At 36.8% G+C, this 22,419-nt stretch overlaps 1 protein-coding gene across 9 annotated transcripts; it reads right to left on the minus strand.

The window, feature by feature from the left end:
• Window positions 1-5,438: 5,438 nt before the first annotated feature.
• On the minus strand, window positions 5,439-22,040 carry LOC144442403 (uncharacterized). Of its 9 annotated transcripts, none has more exons than XM_078131737.1 (12): window positions 21,999-22,040; window positions 18,465-19,075; window positions 18,047-18,194; window positions 17,417-17,464; window positions 16,749-16,778; window positions 15,838-15,909; window positions 12,992-13,117; window positions 12,518-12,543; window positions 11,934-11,994; window positions 11,285-11,323; window positions 10,364-10,500; window positions 5,439-7,104 (listed from the first exon to the last, which is right to left on the minus strand). In XM_078131737.1, the coding sequence occupies exons 2-12, from the start codon at window positions 18,807-18,809 to the stop codon at window positions 6,859-6,861; spliced, it is 1,278 nt and encodes a 425-aa protein (XP_077987863.1). In that variant the 5' UTR covers window positions 18,810-19,075; window positions 21,999-22,040; the 3' UTR covers window positions 5,439-6,858. The 9 variants fall into 9 exon arrangements, with proteins under 9 accessions (XP_077987863.1, XP_077987864.1, XP_077987868.1 ...); XM_078131738.1 differs by lacking the exon at window positions 11,934-11,994 and adding an exon at window positions 12,060-12,114; XM_078131739.1 differs by having other exon boundaries at window positions 6,966-7,487.
• Between the last annotated feature and the right edge of the window lie 379 nt (window positions 22,041-22,419).

The following is a 22,419-nucleotide window of genomic DNA, read 5'->3' on the forward strand; positions in this document are numbered from 1 at the left end:
TATGACTGGTAGAAGGTCACTCAAGGTCAACCACTGATATTTGTCAATTGAATATCAAACAGTGACATGAGGGCGCTTGCGGTGTGCGTATCTCGTGACATCTCACATTTCACTGAATATGTCTACATGATGTCATGTACATGTATCAGAACTGTGGAATGAAATCTCGTTGATCAACACGAGACCTACGCGTGGACGTCCCTCCAAATGATCCTACCACCCCTGGGTATGACTCTATGAGTGGTTTTGGCCACTGTGACAGAAGGTGTCGAGCAGATGTTGTTTTAGGAGGGTGTTAATGTTTGTTTTATTTCTACCACGAGTTCGTTTTGCAAAAACATTTTTTTTTCCGCAATGGGCATACTACCCCGTGAAGTCTGGCCAATATGTATGTATGTATGTATGTATGTATGTATGTATGTATGTATGTATGTATGTATGTATGTATGTATGTATGTATGTATGTATGTATGTGTGTGTGTGTGCATGTGTGTGTGTGTGTGTGTATGTATGTATGTATGTATGTATGTATGTATGTATGTATGTATGTATGTGTGTGTGTGTGTATGTGTGCATGTATGTATGTATGTATGTATGTATGTATGTATGTATGTATGTATGTATGTATGTATGTATGTATGTATATGTGTTTACTTATTTATTTAGTTAGTTAGTTATGCAATAATGTATTTACAAAAGTACTATACCTTAGTTCAAACTTTAAAATATCACGTGATATGACAATGATTGTTTTCCCGGAGTTTGAGATATTGAAGAAAAGTTTAGTATCAAAATAAAGTTTTAAAAGACCACCAAACACATTCCAACCCATGTTTAATACTTTCAATCTTGTAACAGTCATGAACAAAGAGAATTTAAAAAGATTCAACTAATTGCGATTCAGAACAATTGCTATGAGTGGTGGACTTCTGTATTTCAAAGGCCACCAGGGTGTACGTTTATATTGTCATTGAATACTAATCAGAACGCCCACGTAAAGGGGACTTCCCCCAATCCAGGGATTTTTAGATGATCTCATCTCACATCGATTGCGTAGTGAAATCTTGGTTTCTCACTATTGGAAAATTTGATTTTGAGTACAAGTATAAACCTCGCTTTTCACATTTTGCTGAATGTAAAAATACACGAATGGTCATGTTTCTGAGGAAATTATTCAACAATGACAAACTTCTGAACATAAGGTGAAACAGCAATGAATTTGAGAAATGCAAACCCAATATTGTCTTTCAATACATTATAATTTATTTTTCTCAAAGTCACAGTCTCTGAAATGGTTTATGGAACCAACATTATCAAAAAATGGTGTAACATATCGCAATCTTGCTGCCCAATAGGGAGACACAAGACATGATTTCGCTAAAATGACATTTTTTCCTTTCTGGTGTATTACCTGACAGAACGAATTGTCGTTTATGGGTCCACGTTGACGTTCAAAACGCAAAATTACTAATCTGTGATTAAACTAACTCCAAATGTCTCAAAATGTAGTCTATAGGCCAGCCCGAAGGTCACGTTCGAGACGCTTTGATCTATTGAGCGCCCTGCAAACAAATATGGTCGCTCCCTAGCCCTGCCACAGGAGGCTACTGACGCAATCAAATGTCCCACAACTTCATTATCAGGAATATGAAGTTCATTAGAGACTGTTAGATTTCCAGGCTTGACTTTCACAAACAGTATGGGTCAATAAAAGGGCATTATACAATACTTTACCTTCAAACGGGCCATTTTGAAGTCGGACAAACTATCAAACACCAAATACTACGCAGCGCAATTTATGGCTTCAGATCTTCCGATGTATACACTCTTCGTCGACAAATTCTACTATTAAACGTAACCAACTACGTGTACAAGTATTTTAGACTCACCTACCCTCCTGTATAATATAGATATAAACTGGCCAAATACTTCTCTTACCTTCAAAACACGATGGAACTGTCATGTTCTAAAACCGGCAACGAAATGACGAAGCATAGATATCGATGCGGTCAGTTAAGTTATGCAAAATAACGGGAATACCCTAGAATCTATTAATACATCAGGGAAAGTCCGCTACCCTTTGTTAAACTCCAAACGGGGAATACCGATGACCCGGTCTAAATATTGAACGGTATGTGGGTTGGTAAAGTGCGTGGGCACATAAGTGTCATGTACGGTATAACGGGTGCATATATACCCATTACAATGTGTGTGTAAACGATAGCCGTATATACGTATGGCTGACAGGTGTATAACACCATGCATAACTAAATGTACAGTAACTCAGCGACTAGTATGTGTCTTATCAACTCTCAAATGGCTGGTTTTCATCAATGATAAATTATAACATGAATACTAATCACATTCGGTGTAACAGTAATACTTGAGACGAGAGAGAGAGAGAGAGAGAGAGAGAGAGAGAGAGAGAGAGAGAGAGAGAGAGAGAGAGAGAGAGACATACAGACAGACAGACAGAGACAGAGACAGAGACAGAGACAGACATAGAGAGAGACAGACGTTACATAGAACGGTCAGGGTATATAACCCATAGTTTATGTTCATAAACAAATAAATTGCATTTGGCTTGTGCATGGTATACTAATTACTATCATGTCAAGCATCATTCAAGTGAAATTTCCATCTTTGAACACCACTCATCTGAGAAAAGGTTTTAAAAAGTCGATACAAGTTTACACGGCTGGACGAAATTGTGTAAGCAATGTGCTGACCATGCCCATTTATTTTCTCTCCTGTCGACGTCACGATCTCAACTTTAAAAACACACGTACACACGTTGCCAAATAAAACGCATTGAACGATTTCTACACACTCTCCACCGTGTCGTCAGAACACATCTTATTGTCAACCTATAAATCTCTTAAGTACAGATCATTAGATTTACTATGGATTTCAGTTTTTCCATTAATATGTGTTTGATTCATTAACTTGTAAACACTAATTCGTGTCACCTAAGTATAGTGTTGTCGTCGGCTGTTAAAGGTACATTATTGTAAAACTGTGGACAAGTGGATATATAGGTAATCATACAATGCGCACGAACCAAGATATTGTGTTTGAACAGAAAATGTGGATTGAATATACAATGGTCTTTGTACGTCAAGACAACCGGTGTCTACGTCACTGGTTCTGCAGTGCTCGAAATATGAGTCAAAACGTTCTAAATTGCGATTAGTGTTCCCGATTTTTCATGAGTAATGCTTGAGGAGGTACATTTATAATTGTATTATTCCCCAATACTGTCTTCATTCAACGGAAATTACTGGGTTTGCCACTACTCGTCTTGCGACTCGTAGTGACAAGGCCCCTTAGATCACTTGTATTTTTATTGACTGAACGAAGAGAAATATTGGGGAATAATAATAATAATAATAATAATAATAATTAAAAAACGAGTGACATAAGGGTACCTTGTAACTACGAGCTGAAGACGAGTCGTAACAAAATTGTTCTGGCATGTGTATTTTCCGGCTGATAAAAAACACGTCTGGGAATATTATATTATTACCCGCGCGAGCGCAATTTAAGGCGAATGGGGGAAAATATGGCGTTTCTGAACGTTTCAAGGCATATTTCGATCTCAACTAAACCAATGACGTAGATACGCCTTGTCGTAACGTAGAACGATCAGTAAATACATTCCGCATTTTATAAATCCGATTGTATTGTATAAACAAAAATATCGTTCTAGTTCCGAAAGGTAAGCTACTGATCCCCTACAGATAAGAATCGAATAGGTTTTCAGTAAGGTTATCGTTCCGTCAGGCTGTTTAAACTGCGATATGTTATACCATGCGATGATAAAAGTTTCAACTGTATCTCGTTTGACATGATTCGGCCTGCCATGACATTACGCAGTGTACGAACCGAGGGGTTAAAATTTTACAGTTTTATTAATGACGGTCAATGACGTCATCAACGATACTGTGCATTGTTAAATCTACCAGCTCTTTGCAATTGTTGGGGAACCTTCTGTGTTGTGATACTTGTTTTCCTGAACCATATGTTGATGTCAACAAATCTGCAATGTAATAGTTTTAAACGAAAACAATTTTTTTGCGGTGAATTTGTTGTTGTTGTTGTTGTTGTTGTTGTTGTTGTTGTTGTTGTTGTATTGGGACTTTCATGAATGGCAGAAAATACGCGTACTCGAACCTGATTGAAGTCAATATGTATTTGACGAGAGTTTGTTTGAATATGTCCGGAAACCAGGCCATTTTTAGTATCCCCCTCCCTAACATGTACTTTAAAACAATTGACACATGACACGACAATGTAGGCCTAAGTTTCCATCCGGGTAATTGAACCATTTCATGGCCGTCTGGACAAACATTAAGTCTGCACGCAAACACACAAAATTAGCTTCCTGTTGCGTGTTTCTGGCTTAAAGCCAACCTTATAGGTACACGTATACTAATAAAGAGCAAATAATGGATTTTTTTTTCTAGATAGGTAGGCAAATACAGCTGGAAAATCCTTGGCCTCAAAATAAAATGGCCTTGAAATGAAGGTACGATTTAATCAGTCTTGAAGGGAGACTGGTCTAACCAGAGTTGTTGTGAAAATAGTATGCCGTCAATTAAACTATGATGGATCGGGGGGGGGGGGTACATTTTCAAGTTGGAACCGCATTGTAAACTTTGATAAATTTAAGGTAATAACAGTCCCAAATTAAGTGCATTGTTCAAATGTTCGGCTGATTAAGAGATTACTTCTTTCTGTTGTTTCAATGAAACAAGCAAGGTTGCGATCAGAAAGTGCAACTCCGGTTTTCAGACAAATTGTACGTGTTTGAGTGGAACGAAACTCCACTATTTTCTTTCAAAACATCTTTTGTTGTTAACCAAGGTGCGACTAAACCTTGGCTGAACTTTGTGGTGTAAGAATACCCTTTAACTCGGAACGATTTGGTCGCGTTGTTGCGCTTTGAAGTGTTCTCTTTTGTAGCATAGCCAGACAGGAATAGGTATGAGTAATACTATTGTTGTGCCTATAGTATACACGTACAATGATCCTAAAGTAGAGAGAGGGAGAGAGAGAGAGACAGAGAGAGAGAGAGAGAGAGAGAGAGACAGAGACAGAGAGACAGAGAGAGAGAGAGAGAGAGAGAGAGAGAGAGAGAGAGAGAGAGAGAGAGAGAGAGAGAGAGAGAGAGAGAGAGAGAGAGGAGGGAGGGAGGGAGGGAGGGAGGGAGGGAGAGAGAGGGAGGGAGGGAGGGAGGGAGAAAGAAAAGAGAGGGCTACGGGGGGATTTTAGTTGTGGGGGCGGGGTATTTTTTACACATAATAGGGGGTATTACTTGAACTGGTACTCTTATATATCCCTCATATCTGAACCGTGTAATTACTAACTTACACTGCTTGTGTAAAAATAAACAAAATTTCAGACACAGAAAGATTTCATTTACAACAGAAACCGTTTTTAATTCCAGAAATTGGCAAAACATAACTTGTAAATGTTGATCCAAATACAATGTCTATGTTTTATCGAAACCCATGATCACCTTATGGTCAATACACAGTTGTAAACATAAAATACTAACACATGACGAAATAAAAAAGAAAAAAAGAACACCAAAGATAATATAACATCTTGGACTTTCAATATGTCTTGGACAGGTACATTGCAGACCGTAAACCAAAGGGACTCTCCTTCGGTTTTGATCATTTATTAATATGACGTGTTTGTATAAAGTATAGGTATGGTGACATTAACAAAGATTGTTTGCAATAATATAAAATATATATATAATTATTCACATGACGTCACTACTAATTTCCTGATATAAATTTATGTATAGTCGAACTCTACTTAAACTTTTAAAGTGGCTAATCGCCATATGGATGAGGATTGGTACTTTGTCATTATTTTTAATTAATAAAACAATTTTATAATGGCGTCCTACTTGAAAAAAACCAACACCAACCCGAGTGTGTTATTGTATGTACAATAACAAATATTTACTAGTCGTTTGCAATTTATTGAGTTACAAACAAGGACTTAGCATATGTTTCACATTGATTTTTCAAGTAGGACGCCATGATACATTATTTTATAAATCCAAAATAAATGCTCAATCTAATCCATATGGCCGCTTTAAGTTTGAATATCAAAAACAACTAAACTAGCTATCCAACACCTGATTATGCGTCGGTGAAGACAATCATAAGTATGTGGTTGAATTTACAAGTCTAGCTAAATTACAAAACAAACAAAAGATAAGGTTACGGATTTCCAAATGCCAAACCAACAGAGTAAGTAGCTGATGTCCGAGACAATACCAGGGTATGGTTTGTACAAAGGTCAACAACCATTGGTGTTGTTGTTACAGCACTCTACACAGAGTAGACTTCATGAATATTCTCCATGGGTTGTAACACTGGAAGCTACTACATTTAACCATGTCGGTTGATATATGGAAAATTACACCAAAACGTATTCACAAATCACTCTAAAATAAACGTTTGCATATATCTTATAGCTTGTCATAGTTCCTTTACATATAGGACACAACTACAGTATTAAACTACAGGAAGTGAAAGAGTGCACAACATATATGTCAAATCCGACAGATATGCAAATTAGGTGTTTGATATGTAAATACGTTATGTCTATATACATAGCATTCTGGATAATCTGTTGTCGATTTTTTTTTTCTCAAATTTCAACATAACAAATTATAGTGACATGATTGGTTAGTTAGTTTATTTATTTACAACTTTTACGTTTACGTTTACTGTGTATGTACAAGTATATAAATATCTGAGTCTATGCACAGATGTGTTAAATGTTACTGTACATGCTGTGTTTGGCTTGACCATGCCATTATTTCCTGGGACATTAGGACAGTCGTATAAATCCTATGTAGCTTGTGTCAGCTTCTAAGTCCACTTTGAGTTCAGGATGGGATAAAATAACAGACACTGTTTTGCCAGATTCGACCCGAGTTATTCCAGAAATGTGACAGGTATGGTACTGTGTTAGCCCGTCAAGCTTGAAGTCTTTAAACTGTTTACAACTCAAGAATCGTTTTCCATCAGTAAATACAGAGTAGCCAATGAAGGCGTTGTTGTCCAGAAACGTGATCTGTAACAGCAAAATGCACCAAGAGTGTCCAATGAGCTTCTTTTATGTTATTTTTATGCTAAGATGACAGTATCTCAGTACCACATTGATACTTTATGTAAATGTGTTAGAATCTCAGGCCAATCAGCAGTGTCTCATTAGCATGATCAAGCCAACCTCACAAAACCTATAAATGTGCTATCAGGGTGCATATTTATAATCCTATCAAGATATATGATTTTGACAGCGATTACACTTTCTTTAGCTAGTGCTATGATACCTCCAGTATAACAGGAGTTATACTTAGCATCAGGCGCTACGGTCGTTTGTGTACATGAAAGATGCTTGTCACCATTAACATAGATGGCATGGCCCATGAACTTGCTGCTGTCGTAATATAACACCTGTAATGTCCAGACAAAACAACAAGCCATCAGGGTGGGGGATACTAATAACACATTCAATTGCTAAAACACTCCTGACACACGGGTTTACAAATATGTTTGTATTCTTATTTCAATTCTGCAAATATCTGGTAGTTGAAATAACACTACGTTTCTTTGGCAATTTTTTTCTGACAAGAAGGATATCGAAAAGACTACGTTGTGAACTCTTTCACCCTGAACGTCAACACATGTATACAACCGAGTGATAACGATCAAGTGTCACCCAGGCTAAGTTATATTTGATATATTGGCAGTGTTGAATACGGGTATTCAAATTGACTATATAGTTCGTTGGACTGCACTCATGTCCTACTGATGATAACAGCATGTAGTTAAATACGTAAGAATGATAGCCTATCTACAAACTCGGGGTTTATATGTAAAGTAAACAAATGTACATATTATTTAAAGTCTCTTGCACATACTAGGCCGAAGTATAGCCAACTAAAGTGAAAGTGAAATATCTTGAAACTTTCGAGAACTCGACAAGAAAAAAGAAAATCTACAAGTTTACTGATGAAGAAGATTGAACCCATAGCAAAACAGATTGTAAAGTGCGAGAATGAATGCTCATGTTCACTAGGTTCTTTTACTAATGAAAATTCCTACCCACACAGTCAAGAAATTTTATGAAGTGATAGATGAAAACTGAACACCGTTCTGATTGCTAATGAAGTAAAACAAACAAAAAGAAAAAACTGACTATAAAAAAGGCATACGCTATCATTCTGAAACCTGCGTAATCACTAGATTAAAATGAAAGACGAGGACAACTTTAACATCCTTGTCAAAAATGTATATATTAATAAAACATCTGATCTTAATAGGTTAATCTTAAAATTCTCGACACAATATGAACTTGAACATTTTCAGCACTGTGCTAAACCACAGACCCTCCGTTGGTGGAGGATGAACGACTAAACAGATTAACTAACAGACGTCTTGAGACAACATGAACTTGAATACGTTGCATTACTTTTTACGTTTATGAGAGTCACTGGTTCATAACAGCGACATACACTGTGCGGGCATATTTCGATATCGTTTGTTGATATCAGTTTTGGCTCGCTAAGCTAATCTGACGAAGCCAACGTATGTTGTTTGAGGGCTAAGTTGAATAAGACGTTGGTTGTATGACACTCTAACTGCAATCTTTGAATCTTCTTCCAGGTAAGTGACACCGCCCACAAAACACGAGTTAAATTTTCTTTGGTCGCTAACAGTGGACTCTGTACATCGCAAAAACACTTCTTCGTCTATGGATACAAAGTGACCCATAAAGGGGAATGTGTCGTAATATTGGACCTACAAGTGCAAAATTCAATTGAAAATGCATAAGTGTGAATTTTCCCATTCAATTTTGGCGTAGTGTTGATTTTCAAAATATAGCTTATGCGAATCAAGACATTCGACGTCTCCTTCTAACAAGTAGTGAAGTAGTGAAGTAAAATAGACATTTCCATGGTAGTTTCGACCAAAAGATATAACACACGGTATAAATGTACCCCCCCCCCCCCCGCTCGTGAAAACAAATGTCGGGGTGTTTACCTCCCCTTAATGGGAAATGTTAAACTAACAAAACTTTCTTTGGTAAATACTGAAATTGATTGACCTGAAAACGACATCTCAGTTATGATTTATAATTGGTCCAGAAATTTATGACGCGTAGTACTTTAAAGTTCAAGGCAACTATGGTGGTGACAGGTACAAAAGTTGTTTTATCATATACTCTATCGATCTTCATAAATGTACGCAAACAGTTATAGCTGGGGGTCATTAGAGAAATACACATTCTTGAACAAACATTGTTACATTGATTAATTGCTAATGTGATAGTTATCAAGTGAACTCAAAAAGGGACAATAAAGTGGCTGCTATTAAGAACCCCAGGAGTGAATAAGGATTTAAATTTGGGTGTGAAAAACAGTTATCTGAGAGAACTATAGAAAAGTAAAGTATGATCCTATGTAATCCTTATGACCCCACTGACAGAGAAAGAACACTAATGCAAGAGCCTGGGATTGAATACCTGGCTTTAAGGCGAATTAGTATTGATTTGGTTGAACCTGTTCTGATGTGACAAACCTTTAAGACCAGATTTCAAAAGATTTTACAACAATATCCACTTTTACTGAAAGTGTTGTCTCCATAGGGTAATTAAGTAAAGGAAAAAAAATGACATTTTGGGACAAAACAAATTTCAGCTCATTCGACTTCATTTTAGGCTTACTATACCTGTGCTCACAACTATTAGTAATTATATCATCCAAATTATAACATTTCGTTGATAAGAGTGAATGGCTGGTACTGATAAGTTTAGTATTATCAACGGGAACAAGATGTATGAAATAACCATTGTGAGTGATATGATGAAACTGTACTGTTCAATATACTAATTATATTCAATGCTGTAAATCAATTTACTCTGTAAAAAGTGTGTGTGCAATATTTCCTGATATTATAAGGTTGACGTGACACCAGCTGAGTTTATTAACCGACTGGAGTAAAAAGACTTACACAAAACCATGACTAAACTAGTACTATTCTAATGTCATGATAATGTTGAGTCGTGCCTTATAGGACATAACAGTTGTCTTCTGACATTGTTAATACCAGTGTTGAGTTCAGTCCATTGCAATTAAGATATTAAGTATGTAGAATACAACAGCATATTTTAAGATGTTGCAAGTACGATGCCAAAACATATACAAACTCAGCTTGTGTCCCTTGAGGTCAGCCACCTGAAAAATATCTGATTAATTTATTGGTCCATGCACTTCAAAAGAAGTGTCATCTAATCTTACTAAGTTTGATATTATAATACAAATATTTACCTGGCTGTAGATGTAGTATAATCCAGCTTCCCTGACAGTGATATTGCCATCAATATTAAGATCAAAGTTTTCTTTCATCCCAGCATACTCAGGCTTATCCATCCAATCTGCATGGTCCCAGTAATGAATTTCCCCACCTAGTGAAAGTTGGTTATAAAGTCATTTACAATGTGTTTGTTTTCTAACATGACCCTATATCTTGTGAATGTTTAGAACATACTGTATTAAAATAGTCCCCAAAAGAGTAAAGTTAGTGCAATGTTAAAGTGGCCATGTGGATAAGGATTGGGTATTTATTTTGGATTTTATTTTATAAAACAATTTCATGGTGGCTTCCAACTTGAAAAATAGATATGAAACAAGGTATGCCAACTCCTTGTTTGTCACTCAATAAATTACAGAAGATTAAGAAATCTGTAAAAAGTGTTATTGTACGTACACTAAGAAACTTTTTTTACACATTTCTTTAGCTTTTTGCAAATGATGTCTTGAGTTACAAACACAAATTTTGTCAATGTTGTTTCACATTGATTTGTCAAATAGGAAGCCAGGATGAAATTGTTTTATAAATCCAAAATAAATACCCAATCCTCATCCACTTTAACATTATTTAACTTTACATCTTTGAGGAATGTTTTGCATCATGTTCTACACCACTTTTAGTACAGTCCTAGCATTATTAAAAGCTTTTAGTGATGATTTGTTACTTCGGGACCTGGACTTTCAATATACACATGCAACAAATAATAATAAAATTCTTGATGTCTCTTTTTTCTGTTGGGAGGAATTTCTGTCTGATATTGAAGAACAAATTTCAAAGTAGCCAGGTCCTAGAAATGATGGCAAAATCAAATTAAACCCCCTCCCCCCCATTAAGCATAGCTATTTATAATTCAAGGTAGCGAAATAGGAAAGGCTTACCTTTCCCAACTGTTACCTCACCATATTGTCTCTTATTTCCTAAACACACCAACATGCATAAACAGAAAAAAAGAAAGAAAATCACAATTCACTGCAAACAAAAAACCCTACTGATTTTAAAATGTCCAGGTCCCTCACAAACAGAAACATGTCTCCCATTCTAAGAAAAATGGAAATTCGTAGAACTTGACTTGTCGAAACTTTGAGTCGAATACTGTAGTGAGACATGTTTACCTTTCAGGAAGTTATTTTATTGAATTAGTTCAGTACTTTGACATCTAAGGCCAGACAGAACCCTTAGTATATACAATTTACATAACAATAACTGGAAGGCACGTGACCTATGTCCTCAACTCAATAACAGCACTGACACATTTATAAGAATGTGTTATTCCTATCCAGAGAGCAATGGAAACATGCCTATGCCATAAAATATGGGTATCATTTTCTCTGAATTGACGAAGGGAAACTAAGTACCTAGATTATGAAATATAATGGTATTTACAACTTTTTGAGTAACAAATGATAGCTGCCTGCATATAGGCAGCTATAGTACAAAGTATTTTTTATAAATCATTAATCTAGTTTCAAGGACGACCTTGGTGCGTTCAATGGAGTTGTATCAGACCAATAGAATCAAAATACCTACCTTTGCCAGCTCTTACAGCTTTGTCGAAATCTCCAATGAAGTGAGCGGCAGAAACAGCAAACTAAAATGGCGGATATACAGGAATGGAAAAGAGTCAGTATGTAAAGTAAAAAAAATCTAACTTACTTGTGCCAGTATGGACAGCTACTTCGCTGTCGCCTTGGAAGTGGGCGGCCAGTAACTGGTGGAAAGGGGAACGGAAATTGTACCAAATGGGAATTACTCATACAAGAACATGCAGCAAAATGATATCAACATTATCCACAAAAAGCAAACACAAACAATTTCACAATGGAATATATGGAAGCCATGCAAGCCTGTGGAAGGGTGATGACTTTATAATGAGTGAGGAATCATGTTATTATTTTGGTAACGACTGGTATGGTATTAAATATATTTGTAAACACATAAGGAAAGGGACTATGACCCATGGGATGAATGTATGATACTGCCTGCCATCTAAAACTGACCATCATGAATATGCAAAGTATCCGGTCTCTTTCTACTCACTACACACTGCCAAAAAAGTGCTGGGACAGTAGGGACAGTTTGCTTTTCCACAACAAATATAAGTAACAACTTACCTTTGGACCTTGTTCACCTGGGGCACCTATGTAATAAAAGTAAGAGAACACGGAAGTTATAAAACGTTGCAAAACTTCTACAAATATACACTTCAGCCTGGCTTAATTATAACACACAAATAACCACACAGGTTACCTTTCTCATGCATGTCATTGTGGAAATGGGTTTATCAAAATTTTAAATGTACAATGTTAGATTATAGGTGATGAAATGAATTTTATGAGATCTATAGTCTGCACTTATTCTATCAGCTGACGCGTTAGAGCTGGTCAGAGTACTCGGACTAGAATTCGGGGGAGGCGAGTTCGAATTTCTCAATTTAACAATAGTATAGGCATCTTTACAGAGAATGGCTATTAAATTAGCAACCTTAATCATTATTGCCAGTTATGCACAATTTGCGACACCACACACGAAACCCTTTTAAACTATTTCACTGCACAAGACCATGCAAAGATGGAACAAGTGCTTGCCTTTCTCTCCACTATCCCCTTTATCTCCTTTTGGTCCTGGCAGACCTTTGGGTCCAGGTATTCCATCTCTGCCATTTACACCATTATATCCTGGTGGTCCCTGAGGACCAGGTGGGCCCTGAGGTCCTTTTATATAAAATATATCAACGGTATAAAGCTATTTGTCAACATATATACACATTTTTTTTAGATATTACATGCATGTCAGAAAATTAATGTTATGTTTAATCTTAAAGCATGCACTGAGTGAGTATGAGTGGGTTGATCTACAATAGTATGGAAAACTATTCCAACATGTGATAGTGGTGTACAGTTTAATAAGTACTGATGAGATATGTATAAGCTTATGTTCAAAAAAGCATTTTGTGTGGATCGAACCTTATTGGCGCAATTGAACAATACTTTGGTTCTGGAATCTAGCACGTTATAATTTTTTTCTGATTAATAGATAAATTGATTGATTGGATAGGTAGATTGATTGATTGATTGATTGATTGATTGATTGATTGATTGATTGATTGATTGGATTGATTTATTGATTGATTGATTGATTGATTGATTTGATTTGATTGATTGATTGATCGATCGATCGACTGATAGATAGGTAGGTACCTGGTAGGTTGGTTGGTTGATTGATTGATCGATCGACTGTTAGATAGATGGATGGATGGATTGATTGATTAATTGATCGATTTGATTGATTGATTGATTGATTGATAAGATTGAAAGATATAGTGTTTCTTTTTATACTAATCGTAATGCTTGTGGCGTTTCTAATATAAATGATGTTATCGATCCTAAAATTTGTAACTTGCATCTCTACGACTATAAAATAATTCAAAATGCATTACAATACAATTAATTCGTGGATAATTATATACCAATGCCTGCAAATCGAAGCTTCCAACTTTAACAGAAACGATGTCATGTCATGTATCAGAAAATTCGTAACTTGTATATCAAATTAATGGCGGCCAAACTGCAATATATTTTTGCGGGTATCTACACTACACTATAACTCTCGGTACATAGATTTGGACATTTTTTCCGATGTGAAAGGTCATCAGCATGCGATATTTTATCACCTGGGTTAGGTGTGAAGTAATAACTCAGAGTTTTTTGTTTTCTCCGAGTGTGACTCAGTAGAGCCGGCGACTACAGATAATCTCTATTGTTCGTATTAGGAGTAGAGAAAGTCATACGGGGTAAATTTTGACAGCGTCATTGATGTAATAATGTTGTGTGTTTTTCTCTTCTTCGAGTAAAATACTTTGAGAAACTTGTAAAATCTATTCGGGAGTAATTTTGTTGGTCGGTCTTTCCAGACTGTTTTGCGAATCAAACTACACAGTCACAGACCGTGAGGCGCTTACCGTCATCTGTGTGACCAACATTATTTAAGAACGTCTATTTTAAGATCATTACAGATCACGCACATTTGCCTTAGTTTTTTTAGACGAAAATGCCAACCGGTTGTTTAGCGCGATGGATTATGACCTTGCAAGAATACAACTGTGAAATGATCCACTACGAATTACCCCCCCCCCACCCCACCCATAAAATTGTACATATGACAAGGCAAAGCTTCTAGAATTCAACGTTTGTCCGCGTTCGCTCTCACTGTCTTTGCCACATATAGCGAAACATTATGCGACATGCGACAACGACTCTCCACACGATATCAGTATCATAATTAAAATTACCAGTCCAAGTCGAAAAATCAACCAAAATCCAGTAAAATTTTGGAGATTTAATGTCATCATCACAGTTCGACGCCTACGGTGCTGTATTTACCACTGATCAAAAGCATTATGTGCAAACGACTGTCGAGAATCTATGATGATTAGAACTACCATTTCTGTCGAAAAAATGAACCGTAATCCAGTAAAACTTTGGAGAATTGTGATACAGTTATATGATTATAATTTAATAAAGATGCCGATGCTTATTTATTGTGCTTCAACAACAACTTTCCTTTAGCGCATTATTGAGTTTGATGTCTTTGGCGTTTTCAACTTAAAATAGAACGATACAAGGCACTAATCCCATGTGCAAACAACCATACGACGTTGTGTAGCGATGATTCACAACTGAGAACGCCATCATTGCAAATCGAAGAGAACTGTACTGAATAAACTGTAATAGTTTCGGCTATTACACAATGTAAAACGTATTATGTCGACCTCATATAACTTCATTCGTGACTCGACCAACGACTATAGTAAGTTTGCTCTCATACGAAGTCTACAATTCACTTTCTTCTAAGAATTTGTGGCACGGAATTGCAACTATAACTTCCAAAGACGTTGTGAACTGCGTGACCCACTTTGTATATATGTGAATAGTACTAGATCGTAAAGACTTACAATAAACACAACAACGTTACTGGAGTGCTCAGTTTACAGCAACATTGGAGATACTATCCCATTCAGAGAATATGTTCAGATTGCATGCTTGCCTAATAACAAGTTTATTTTATGATGTTAAATTCATGCAATAGTTGGTCAATATTTGCAAAGAGTTGCACAATGCAAAGACAAATAGAAAGTGTGCAAACAGGCAACGTCAACGGCACGTTTTAACAAACGCCATACCCAAGTCGGATGAAAATTCTTCCTTGCATTTTAATATAATAATTTCGGATTTATTTTAGATCTATTTTAATTATTTAACGTCTTTTTATTCAACAGTTTTTATATTTGTGAATCTACCTCTAAAATTGGATTTTGCATGTCGCTATCAGGCATGTCTTTCACTGTCTAGTGTACTAGTAGTGGCATTAAACATGCGGGTGGTGACGATACGACGAGACAACATGCATACGTGTACGGATCTATCGTACCGACCTAGTTTACACTTTTTCTTTCTCCGGCATTTATCTTTACGCCTATGCTTTCGTTTTCTCCTCTCACCTTTCTCTGAAATGATGGGTGGAAGATAACGTTTTTGATGAACACAACGATTTGTGAAAGTGAAAGTAACGTTTAAGCTCTATGTTAGCTCTTCGACGAACACCTATGATTGAACGATTTATTATGTAATTATGCATACAAACGTGTGATGACGTCATGACATGATTCCCTTCCAGGTACGTGGTTGAACTAGCGGGAAAACGCACACAAAAACGAAACTAAGATGACATGTTACAAATGTGAAATACTGTTGGGAGCTGTTAGATATTCTACGGTTTTTGACCCCCTTATTGTCTTCAAGTTTGTTCTTGCAAATGAATTTGATAAGTTAAAAGAGACTCGTACCGGAACACAGGGCTTACTCTTTATTTGTGTTCCAGGCTCCATGTTTACTGAGCTGAGAGATGCAATATGATCATGCACGTGTGTCCAATTGTTAGAGTCACTGTAATATCCGGAGTGTAAACCTGTTTTTATTCTTGTATCGTTTTTAATACAGTAACTGTACGTTAATATCGTTCGAAAATAAACGTATTTGGGTATGATACTGCAGGTGTGTGTGTACACAGCCGCTACGGAAATCTTAATCAATTAGCGTGGCACACTATTAATTTAATATTTCACAGCAATGTCCGATAACTACCAAATCCCTGGTACCTCGATACCGCGGTATTTGCGTGTAACATTGGTCAAACTTGGTGGACTATCAGTATCGTACCGTGTCTCAATTCAAAATCTGGCACAGTTACAAGTGAATATGACAAGCTAATGATATGCTGAGATGAATTACACATGACTTTATTTATATGTATTTGATTACAATGTGCACATGATTGGTTACCCACCTATACATTGTCCTTTGCATTTCGACTTGTCTAAAAATTTCAAAAGTAAAAAAAAAATGAGAATTTTTACCAATCCCATAAAGCACGTGTAAATAACCATATTGTGCGTTGCAGTTTAAATTTCGCTCATATAGACCTGGTGCTCCCGTAAAACAGTAAACTTATCATTTCCTTTAACTTATTAGAACAGTTGCAGTCTAAAAAAAATCCATTCTCGCAAACCAGCGCATGTCGTAAAGAGGCAAACGGTTTACGATTATGATTCGCCGCCGTAAAGAGGCTAGTGGTTTACAACGATGAAAAAATCATGAAATTATGAAAACTTTCTACTCAGTCTTGAATGCCAACACAGTAGTACGTGTGCGATATGACGAGGGTATTTTCCTACTGAAAAATAGAATGTTAATGTTTACCGTTCTTGTAGAAAATTATTCGTTGAGACAAAGGGTGTTAATTTTTCCGGCATGACAAATCTTGCTAGGTAAATGTATTCATTTCTTGTAGAAAACAAAGAATTCATTTTAAATCTATGTAGGCTACATACGGGATACCAATTTTGTACATTCCATCTTCTGAACTTTCTAGTTACACAAAAGTCAATCATTTACAAAATGTCCTACATAATTAATATTCATCATTATATGATAGAAATTAAAGATACATCTTACCTCTCTTTCTACCTGATCGATCTTTCTTTCCTTTTCGCTTCCTCGACGCTGCAACACAATGAATTTACTAAAATTAATGACGTGTCCCCAATAGAGCTGATGATCAAGTTTTCAAGTTTCCACTCATGTGGCGTTCTTTGCGTTTCTCATACTGGAAAACTGTGTTTAACACGTCACCAGAAGTTACACAGAGCCAGCTTTCTTGTTAACTTACGGATATTCTAGCTGATAAATTCGTGTTTCCGTGTATAACCCACGGGTAATTTTACCGCTCAGTATAAAAGTTTATTTCGTAGTCTTTCTGTTACTGGTACGTTTGTATAAAATCCTGGAAAACTACACTATGACGTCATCGCCATCACTCAAACATACTCAAGAACTGCTATAAAGTGCATTTATCCATTTGTCAATATGACAAATAATTCGAACAGTTTATCTAAGTTGTATTTTCAGACTGCTTTCCTGTTTTAAAATATCTGATAAATCAACATTTGGAAAACTTTAAGTTATTTCCAATATAAAAAACACCAAAGTGAAAACGAAATCTGAAGTGAAACGACCGCTTTCTTAAACTCTTTTGACGCCGATGGACAAAATGCATCAAGTTCTTCGTATTTGTAGTGTACTTGCCTTTGTCGTTCTGAGAGGCATCACTTTGCACATCTGTCATGTCTTCAACTGTACCGTCACGTTTCTCCCTTCTGTCTTCGATGACTTCATTCTCTTCATCTTCTGCTACCTCTGCATCACCCTTACCCTGCCGCTTACCCTGCTGGAGCTATTTTACAAGGAAAAACCCTGGTTTCAATATTGTATTCCATGAAAACTACGGTTTCCATAGCAACGGTACTTCTTCGTACTGTTCTATGGAAACGACTTATGCTAATCCAACGTCCAGGGTCGAGAAGTCCCAATGCTCATTTGCATATGAACATCTATTGAATGTTACTTTGTTTCAACTTTTTGTTTCATTTTCATCCGACTCAAACGTGTGACATGCTAATTGACATGATGTAAACATTGGTTTGGAGACAACTGTACCACTCACCTTTGCCCATGTTCCAGTACCAACCAAATCATCGCCAGCTACGTCTTTATGCTCTCTAATATATGACCGAAGCAGTTTTTTCAACTCTTGAAGTTCCCCTTCAGTTTGCAGCTGTTGTTCTTGCAAACTATCGAGTTGTGCCCTGGTTGCGTCGTCGCTCTTTCCGTGCGATAAGATCATGAAGGTGAGAATAGAGGACCACGCAAAAAGAATAAACAAAGCGATAAACAGTATCCGCTCAGTACTACTAAACCGCGACTCGCACCCTTTAACGGGCGACTTCATGGTTTCATAGCCTGCCGGACCTGCGCTTACACTTTCTGCTGAGCCAAACCCCGTGTTCATTGTTGTTACTGAAGTCGCGTGGTTAGACGATGTGCGCCAGTTTTGCTGTCTGTTTGATGGTCAGGTCACAGCGACATCGGAATTCGGTCCGCTGGACAACGTTGCGATGTTGTTTTGACTCGCACTTCTCAGAACTGGACTTCAGTATCTATTGAACGGGGTCATGTCAGGCGATAATTATGTATTCAAACACGGTTATGTGTTTATATCTTTGCAGCCAACCGACAGTGCAGACTGATCACGTGCTATCTGCTTAACAATTATACCTGGATTTGTGTGGCAGAGATGGCGGGAAACATTATCAAGAAAAGGGGCGTTTCACTTACGAGTTTCTTTATACTTCTATGCATTATAAGCCTAACTGTGTCATCTCAAAACACAAAGCAACGATCGGGCCCATCTACTGTGACAACGCCACCACGTTGCAGGTTAGGGAAACGGTTGAAAAGGTTCATACAGATTCCCTTCTAGTCTGGATGCCAATGTGGTTTCTAACTAAACCACGTCGGTGAGTTGAGGTGTAAATGGGAACGATACTGTATAGGAATTAGACTAATTCTCTTCCTGCCCCCATGCGTGAATGTATGTGGCTGTATTGTAAGCCTATGCACGGCGAAAAGAGAAGATAGCGAGGCTGACAATAGGTTTTTGTTTTAAAATGGTGTTTGCATTATTGTGTATGGCTAAGTTGTCCAACCGAGTTAGCCTACCTGTAGACTTGAAGGACTATCGCTACTACACTATTCCGCTTTCCTATCTGACATTTTGATTTTTTGAATTTTCGCTGTTGGGAGGACAAAAATCTAAATGTTAGTTAGGATAACGGAATAGTGTACTATTAGCAATAGTCCTTCAAGTCTGCAGGTAGGCTAACTCGGTTATGCTTTAATTTAATAATGCGAATTGAGTGGACTTTAAATACTAGCAGAAACAAAAGTTTAGAATTAATGACAAAAGCAAAGCGAGCATTGGTCACGCAACAGCAAAGCTCTATACCCATGAGTGCTTGTACTGAATATAGGTACAAACCTCAACACTGATTACTAACCACCGCCGGGGTACACGAGTTCCTTGCCGACGGTAATTTTTTTATGCAATATAACGACTTGAAGAATATGACGTAAAATGAAGAAATTTTGGTCAAAATGAAAAAAAAAATGAGATGTCATGACTCAAAATGTAAAAGTACATCTTTTGAAAATATTCGGCCTACCACAAGTTGTGTCAGTCACATGACACGAAACACACCGCCATATTAGTCAGCAATTTTTGTTCGTGCTGAAACATTAATATTTTGAATGTTTTATTGTTTCATTTTGTCAATTACGTTATTTATTTATTTACTTTTTTGTTTAGATGACCCCTTCTTTCACCTCAATGACCAGGGTCCAGTGACATGCATGGTACGACTGGAAAGGTCTCATCTATAACGTGTTGCCATGACAATGAGAGTACGAGGTCAATCTATCAAAGGTCATAAATTGCTGTACTACATGTCCAGCTAGCTCCAGCACACACAAGGATATCATCAACGTACACTTCCGTCAACATAGCTCATTTGTACCATAGAGGGTGCACTGTTAGGCGGAAGGGACAACATGTACAATGCATGCAATGATGAAACATTGTAAGCAAGCACTGTATACACGTATAACATTGACAACATACTGTACTTATATTACTATGCCAATGTACGTATATGATGTTTGATAATAGAACCAATCAAAAAATTTTAGTAACAAAAAAGAAATTGGCAAATCTTGTGCAGATCTTGTTATTATAATATATATTTGATGGAAAGAAACATTTTCATTTGCTCATCTGATGATGCTCTGTTCACTGGGTGAAAGCTAGTATAGCCAGAAATTTAGGAAATCCTTTGAGTTGAGTTTGTTGGTAATTCGGTTTTCATTTGTGTTTATAAATATCTATTATCCTTTACTACTAATATTGTATTGGGCACTGTTTTCTCCCATGAGATGCCTTTATCTGTCTGTCTGTCTGTCTGTCTGTCTATCTGTCTGTCTGTCTGTCTGCCTGCCTGCCTGCCAACCTACCTACCTATATTTATATATACATACACACCCCCCCCCCACACACACACACATATATATATACTATATATATATACTATATATATATATATATATATATATATATATATATATATATATATATATATATATATATATATATATATATCAGTATGAAACTTTATGTGCTTTCATGATAGGTTTCATAATTTTTGCTTTTTGTGCACTTATTTGGTGGTCATATTCATCCAAACTATATACCTGTATATACAATTACATGATAGTCATTTCGTCATTGGGGTAAAAAGTTCATTGATCCATATGTTCAGGTCATTGCTTTAGTTAGCATATATCTCATAGAATACCTATGCAGCAGGAGCAATTTGACGTCAGGTCAAAGTTCATCCCAGGTCATGCAACAAAACAGGGTCACTGAAAGATGAGGTTAAGCACTGACCCATATTATTTTAAAGACACTCTAACGTCCAAACGTCCGTCATTTTGGACTAAATGAGCAACTTTAATTTCGACAAAAACAACAAGAGATTTTAAACTTAAAGATAATCTGTCATTTATTTCATCCTTAGGTGGTGACTTTGAAGTGATTTATTTTACTCCATGGCAAGTAATTTGGCTTTTTCGGATTTTTTTCCCTTTTTACCAGCTTAAAGCGTGACCGATAAGCAAGCTATAATAAGACACTAGCGCATAGCCGTGTGACAGTTTGCTATACAGCGTGTCTGTATTACACATTTCGATTGCCTATATCTACGTATCGGGATCAAAAATGGCAGCGCGGGAAAACACGTATCCTCGTTCAACTGATTATGATGTACCTGAAATATAGTCCATGTCATAGTCAGATATCAGAACAACATTTTACAAAGATGGTAATCATCAGTTGAACGAGGACGCGCTTTTCCCCCGCCTTGTTGTTACCGATTCTCAAGTTGCATTTGATAGCAAATTTAAACCACTGCTACGTAAGTTGAATGAAGTTTAACTATTGAAGTCACACGGTAAGTACATGCAATACTGTCAACCACCCGTTCCAAGTGTGATTGGGGAAGAAAGCCCTTGCCCAGGCCATCATGACCTTGGTTACTTTTGAGACAGTATAAGCTTAACAAGAACAAGAGAAATGAGTTTTACCTACCTTACGGTACATCTTCAAGTGTCTCGGGTAAAGAACACTGAAATACAGAGCAGTTTTTCAACTTGCAGACTATTGCAAGCGGTTGAACTAGTTACAGAATGAACCCACTCCCATTGAACACTACACTTCATCTGACATTTTGACAGAAACCACTCAAAAGTGTTCACGTTATGGCATGTCATGTCATCCAGCATCTGCAGGAATTGGTTACGGTTACAAAATTAACGTTGATGCATGGGAAATTCCCATAGCCACATAACGTATTCGCAACAATAGCCCGGGAATCCCCGACCAGAACGTGATCATGATTTGTTGAGAAACATCACGTGACTTAAAAGTAAACACGTGATCAGTATTTGACTACTACGGACTATTCCAAAAATCTGGAAAAGTTGTAACAATGTGTGACGTAATACTGATA

This window comes from Glandiceps talaboti, chromosome 11 (genome assembly GCF_964340395.1).
Source record: "Glandiceps talaboti chromosome 11, keGlaTala1.1, whole genome shotgun sequence".
In the NCBI taxonomy this organism is placed as follows: domain Eukaryota; kingdom Metazoa; phylum Hemichordata; class Enteropneusta; family Spengelidae; genus Glandiceps; species Glandiceps talaboti.